The sequence below is a fragment of the Nicotiana sylvestris genome, chromosome 4 (genome assembly GCF_000393655.2).
Source record: "Nicotiana sylvestris chromosome 4, ASM39365v2, whole genome shotgun sequence".
Classification (NCBI taxonomy): domain Eukaryota; kingdom Viridiplantae; phylum Streptophyta; class Magnoliopsida; order Solanales; family Solanaceae; genus Nicotiana; species Nicotiana sylvestris.
In genome coordinates this window covers 104788045-104794985 of record NC_091060.1, presented here as the reverse complement: position 1 = coordinate 104794985, position 6941 = coordinate 104788045, and the positions used below count along the sequence as shown (strand labels likewise).

The window sequence follows — 6941 nt, the reverse complement described above, 5'->3', positions numbered from 1 at the left end:
ATATTAAATTGTTGGTCCCTCTTTTCTAGCTGAAATTGAAGGGTATCTAACTATTTAAAAAAGAAATTATTTAATTATAGATACTATATAATATATATTTGATTGTGTGTATATATATGTATATGGATTCTCTCACACACACACACACACACACACACACACACACACACACACACACATATATATATATATATATATATATATATATATATATATATATATATATATATATATAATTTTAGCAACAACTTAATATAATTGGATACATCTTAATATTGGATATAATTTATATGAAGTCGGATACAACTTAATATTGAAATTTCAATTGATCCACCGATGAAGTATCCGAGCAAAGTACTAATAAGGTGATCGGGAATAAATATATATATATATATATATATATATATATATATATATATATATATATATATATATATATATATATGTGTGTGTGTGTGTGTGTGTGTGTGTGTGTATAAATATAAAATTAATTAAATATTGAATATATAATTTAGGATAATAAATCAATTACATATTATGTACATATATGTATATATACATACACAGATAGGATATAGTGTCCATATAAAATTAATTTAAAAAACCACATACGCGCACACACACACATATATACAAAAATTAAGTATTAAATATTATTTATTTCAAAGTTATTTATATAAATTGACAAAAACCGACCGACTTCTATCGGTATTTTCATTAAATTAATATTTTAAAAATTTTAAAATTAGATTTCCGACCGAATTCAATTTATTTAAGACTTATTTCTATTGGTAAATTATATATATAATTTTTGTTATATTACAAAACAAATTGCCTTGGGCGGAAAAAAATAATTTAAAAATACTGACCGATTTCGGTAGGTATATTTGAAATTTTTTAATGAAAAATTATTTTGGTAGACAATATGCAAGTATGACCAGGTCTTGGTCAAAGATTGACCATTTCCGAATGAAATGGGTCGAAATTTTTATATTTTTGTTGTGGGACCACTATTTCCGTTGTCAGAAATATTTTCTTTGACTTTTGCGACGAATTTACTTCTTTTCCGACCGCTTTAGGTCGGTTTTTATTTCGACTAATTTCGGTCAGTATTCTATGGACGGATCTTGCCAATTTTCTATCACAGTAAAGATGAAGATCACTATGGTCCACTCAACCACCAGATGATATATCAAAGACAACGCAAGAACTTCAAAGTCACTTTTATTAGAGCTATTTCTTTCAAAAACTTTGTCTTAAACCATGAGCATGCAGTTAAGTGTGTTGGTGCCCCATGAAGCATAAATAACTCTTTTTTATAGACTGACCCAATTAGGGCTTTTATTCATTACTACTTACTACTATTACCTAAACATGGAATAGATTCATTCCTTTAAGAAGATTGTCACATTATCCATCCTCGAGAAGAGTCACCTGGTTCATATAAGAAACCACATTTAGAAAGAACCATGTAATTAAGAAAACCAAAGGCTTATTATCAACAACAATAAGAAAAGCATACAATTTAAACTACCAAAACAAACAAAATTAAAGACACTACTAAAGATAAACAAAATAGAATCATCCAATAATTACATCACATTGTCAATAAATATGTCAAATCATCAAATATATAATTCTTCACCCCCAAATTAAAATAAATATTATCCCTAATGCTTAGAGAAATAAGTTCAAAGAGCAGAGAGGGGAGAAGAAACTCCCTAAGGGTCCTCTATCATCACAATGACGCTAGCAACATAAGTCCCAGCGGGCTTAGATAACTGGATCATGTCATCATCCTATGTGGGAGCTGCCTGAGAGCTGAACATATCACGCACTGCCTCAGCGACGCTGGATGTAAGGCAAGGCTCCTCAGTCTGTGCAGTGGGATCCTCATGAGAAGGTTGATCTGGGTGAGGCTGTGTAGGTCTAGTAACATATCAAATAGCAAGTCACCGGCCTTCACTATCCTAGTCACCTCATATCGAAGTGAATCAACCAACTTCTTGCTGCCTGTGTCTTTCTCATCTTCTTCACCTACTTGGTCAACCGATCAATCACTGCACCATATTGTACCAATGTACCCATGATCACCTTCTGTTTGTCCAAGACCTTGGTGAGCTTCTTATCAATGTTAGAAGGGTCCAACTGTAGATATGAAGATATCTGCCCCGCAACTGTACTAGAGATCTCTTACAGTATTGAACTAGTTGTGTGCATCCAGTTATTGATGCTCACTAGTGTATTTGAGACCCGCAACTTAGACAATGGGCCTGTAGGCAAAGACCCTAGCCTCGGAGCTGGTGTAGGCACTGGACTGGAGGCTGAGGATGATGACTCAGGAATGTCAGCTTTAGCAATGGTGGAAAGTTCAGCTAAAGTGGAAAAAATGTCAGAGGGACCAGGGGCTATGACTACTAGCTCATCAGATTGGCCAGCAGTAGTAGGAGACTGAATGCTCTTTTTTGGGTTCCTCGGTTCTTGCAACTTATACCACTCAAAAGGACTAGTTGTCTCGACCTGCGTGTCAAATGGCATGGGCTCCACCTTGGCGTCAGTCAGGTACTCAGTAATGGTTATGAGGGTAGGGGTCGGATGTGTTACCCTACTGTGCAGCAAGGGAGATGTTGGCAGACATCAGAGCACCCACATTGATTGGGTACCCGGCCATGATAGAAGCTACCAGCACTATTCATGCCAACGACAAATTGTTCTCATTCAGGCATGGGTCAAGTCTACTATACACAAAGGTCTTCCACCCTTTTGCCTCAAAACTTAGAGTGTTTCGGAGGATTGGCACCTCGAAACCTATCCAATGGGGAGTAGGTCCAAGGTGCAAAAATCTCAGCAAGCTATGTTCTAACCTTCTCCTTCTCATCCAACTTTGCAAATATTTCTTTGTCTCTACATCTTGAAATCTAAGGTAAGCATTCAAAGTGTGCTGATCAAATTTGAATTTAAGGTTGCGCATTTTGATGATCTTTTTCCCTTTAAGAATATGTCTCATGTTGGCATAGAATTTTCGGACAATGTGTTCCTTCACATCCACCAGCTTCTCTGTAAACTGTATCCACCCCTTTATCTTTGTAAACTACTCAAAGTATCTAGATTGTATTTATCTATGTCCTTGAGGAGGAATTGCCTTTCATGATTCAGTGATCTTTACTTCTACCACATCCAAAAATCTGTATAGGCCTGTAGGCTTAAAAATCGGTCTTCCCAGATCACCTTCTTCTCAGTTCTTTCAATGTCGTCTTTTGTACTTGTTCGCCCTCTTCCATCTTCCTGGACATCATTAGAATCAGAGCCTTGATTAGTTACATTGGATTCATGACTAGTGCTAGCTGAGCCTTGGGAGGTACTGTGAGAGTTAGAGGACACAACTTGGGGCTCAGGCTGCCCTTGTGGTCTAGACCCCTCCTTATTATGCTCTTCAAGAAGAGACATAGAATTCCCCTTAGAAGCTTCCCTGGATGGGACATAAGAACTTAGCTCCGAGAGGCTTCTACCTTTCCCTTGGCCTGCTGTTGCTTTCTTTGTTATGGCCCTCTGTGCACTTGGGTGCATGGTACCTTTGTGTCCACCTTTCCCTGATTCTCCTCTTCCTTTAGAAGACTCTCCTCGTCCTCTTGATTGCACTATTATCTGTGTATGCACAAAGAGAGTTGTCAGTTGATATACAAGTTACCAAGCAGTTATGAGTCATGTAAGCATTGGATGACACTACAGAATCAGTAGGGTTTAAAGTGTGCAGCATGCAGCAGACAAATGGTCAAGTGCGGACCACATAATTTCATGTACAGTCCGCAAAGTGGAAGTGCGGTCTGCACAAATCCAAGTGCGGCCCCAATGCTGCACAGCTGTGCCATTCCCTCAGAATGAAGTCTTTGATGGACAGTGCAGACTCCATCTGCGACAACAAAAATTTAACTATGGTCTACACAATTGCTTTTGTAGTCCGCACTTGAGTAAAAGTACTCAGGACCTCAGAGGATAAGTCATTTGATTGTCAGTGCGGACCTCTCCTTGCGTTCGTAAAATTTAAACCGCAGTCTTCATAATTAAAGTGTCACGACCCAAATTCTATTAAAGGTCATGATGGCGCCGGACACCACTGTCAGTCAAGCCAACACTAAATAATCAATTTAGCTCTTGTTTTAGTATTTTTGAAATCATGATTTTTCTTCAATTTAATATTAAAAGATGGACTTTACAGAATAAATAATAATATTTTTAACAATTTCAATACTGAATAACCCATAATCATCCCAAAATCCGGTGTCACAAGTGCTTGGGCATTTACTAACGAATAAAATAAAATACAATAACTATTCAGAATACAATTTAGATAGAAAAGGAGATACCAATACTCTGAAGGAGACTCTGCTAGCTGCGGATCGCACATATGATGCAACTCGTCTAAGTCCCCGTGTCAACCACGCCGCAGCATCCGTACAACAAAATGTACAACAAGTGTATTATGAGTATGAAACAACGTGTACCCACTAAGTATCTAGTCTAATCTCGAAGAAGTAGTGATGAGGGATCGACTTTGACACTTACTAGTGGTCCAACAATATCAAGTACAGTAAAGAAGTTAATAAATATGAAACCGAGTAAATATATGAAATAAACATGTATATAATACATGGTATAATTCCCCTCTTTACAATTTTGCTCAAGCTCTCAACCAACAAGTTTCCTCCGTAACCAGAGCTTTTATATATATAGAGATAGTGGATTTCATCAAAGAGGTTGTCATAATTCAAATTAGGGAAAACTTCGAATACGCTGGCTTCTTGCTAACTATTATTCATAATTCCATGAGGATAATATATATACGAAATGCCGAGGCGTACGACCCAATCAAACATAAAAGTAAACTGTGCACTGCCGAGGGTCGAACGACGCAAACCATAGATACATCTATTAACCTGCCGATGCGAATGACCCACTCCCATGAGAGTATGGTACATAAATCCTGCCAAGGCGAACGGCCCGATCCCATAAGAGTAGTAGAAGGAAATACCCCGCTCGCGAATCATACGTGCGACGCAGTAAAATATAAATTTAAGGAATCACCCTGCTCGCGGATCATACTTCTGACGTTGTCAAATATAAATTTAACATTAAAATCATATCTCTTTCTTGATTCTTTTCAAAATAAGAGAAATTCAGCTTGTAGCTTTTTAAGAAAATTACCCCGCTCGCAAAACATACATGCAACGCGGTTACACATAGATTTCTTAAGCTATTATAATATTTCTTCAATTATTTTCAAAAATACGAAGTTCAAATAAAAACTTTTAAGACCTCAAATTCCTCAATTTCAACTCTTTTCAAGACATTTACTAAGCAAATTCAATCTCGCTTCTTCTCAAGGCAACAATAAGAATAAATCAATAACAATATCAAGGAGGCATGGTGTGAACCTAAAACTACCCGGACATAGGCATAACTAGTAGTTACGTACAGACTCTCGTCACCTCGTGCATACGTAGCCCCCACAAATAGAGGCACATATTAATTTAGTTCACCTATGAGGTTAATTCCCTCTTACAAGGTTAGAAAAGAGACTTACCTCGCTTTGAAGTTCCATAGCCGGCTCCCAGGCCTTTCAAACAACTCGACCGATGCCCAACGCTCCAAAACTCGCTTTCGCTTTATTAACATTCACAAGCTATTAATCCTCCATCGATATTGTAACATTGAGTAAAGTGATCATACACCACCAACAAATTTATATAAACAATTACAATCCATATTACAATCAAAATATGACTCAAAAATATTTAGCAATATCCATTTATGGCTCACAAGTTGGCTACAAGGCTCCGGCTCAAATCGTCTAATAGGTGCACTTACTAGCACATTCAACTCCACTCTTATCATTTAATACCCATTTGAAGTCATCAATGATACTATATTAATTCTCCAACACCGCCAAATTAATGTTCATCATCTTCCTTAACAGATATTTCCAAAACATTCAATTTAGTGATTACTTAGTTGAACATTTCCAACTAAGATAGAAAATGATTCCATAGGTTCATTGCATCCTTAATTTCATTTCTACGAACACTATTTATCTTTCCCTCATTTTCTCGAGAACACTATTCATGCCATAAACTAGGGTTTATGAAATCAATTATCCGACCATAACAACTTGAAACAAATATTAGAATTACTCTCACCGACTCATAAGAAATGAGCTTGAAGCATTAGTATTACCTTCCTGGAGCTTTTCCTTAAAAATCCAATGTTTGGTGTTCTTGAACAACTTGGAAGATTTTTAGGGATTTCAAAATTGAATAATGTTAATACTAGTGTTAATAAGATGTTATTAATTAAAATATCCAAAAAACTCACCTTGTATTCTTAAGTAGTCCCCAAGGTCGAATCCACCATGAAAGAACCAATCCCTAGCTCAAGAAAACCCCCAAAAATGGCTGCTCCCCGTGACTGCCTTATATAGGCATAAGTGCTTCACTGAGTTGTACCTTGCGCTGTACAGGTTGTACCTCGTATTACAAGTTTTCCCCTGTTGGATATCTTTTACTAAAACGTCCATAACTCCTTGTAGAAATATCCAAATCACAAATGGTTTGAAGAGTTAGAAACTAGACTCGAAGATCTTTTATTTGATATGTGTCTAATATATATATATATATAGAGAGAGAGAGAAAGAGAGAGAGAGAGAGAGAGAGAGAGGCATGTTCGTCCAAAGTTAGGTTTTGTATGTACTCATTTGGAACTTTAGTCTATCATGTAATTTCAGACTTGACTTAGACTTAGGGTTCTCCTTTGTCCACACATCACTTATAATATTACTCGTTCACTTATTATCATACGAACCTGCTGGAACCTTTAAATCTCGATTCCGAGGTCGTTTACTCAAAAATCCAATCTTAGTCAATTCTTCCAACTTAAAGCTTCCGAAA

The 6941-nt window shown here is 36.6% G+C and overlaps 1 protein-coding gene across 1 annotated transcript; it reads right to left on the bottom strand.

Annotated features, from left to right (window-relative positions):
• Nucleotides 1–1799: 1799 nt before the first annotated feature.
• LOC138889946 (uncharacterized) lies at nt 1800–5599 on the bottom strand. Its single transcript, XM_070173295.1, has 6 exons — nt 5582–5599; nt 3229–3645; nt 2865–3091; nt 2239–2605; nt 2042–2148; nt 1800–1929 (listed from the first exon to the last, which is right to left on the bottom strand). The coding sequence occupies exons 1-6, from the start codon at nt 5597–5599 to the stop codon at nt 1800–1802; spliced, it is 1266 nt and encodes a 421-aa protein (XP_070029396.1).
• Nucleotides 5600–6941: the final 1342 nt, after the last annotated feature.

Bases quoted from the DNA above. Each gene is read 5' to 3' on its own strand.
- LOC138889946 (XM_070173295.1), bottom strand. The intron at 3,092-3,228 runs GTGATCTGGGAA...TACTTTGAGTAG, and splicing joins TTGAAAGAACTGAGAAGAAG to TTTACAAAGATAAAGGGGTG. The intron at 1,930-2,041 runs GTAGGTGAAGAA...ATATGTTACTAG, and splicing joins GTGATTGATCGGTTGACCAA to ACCTACACAGCCTCACCCAG.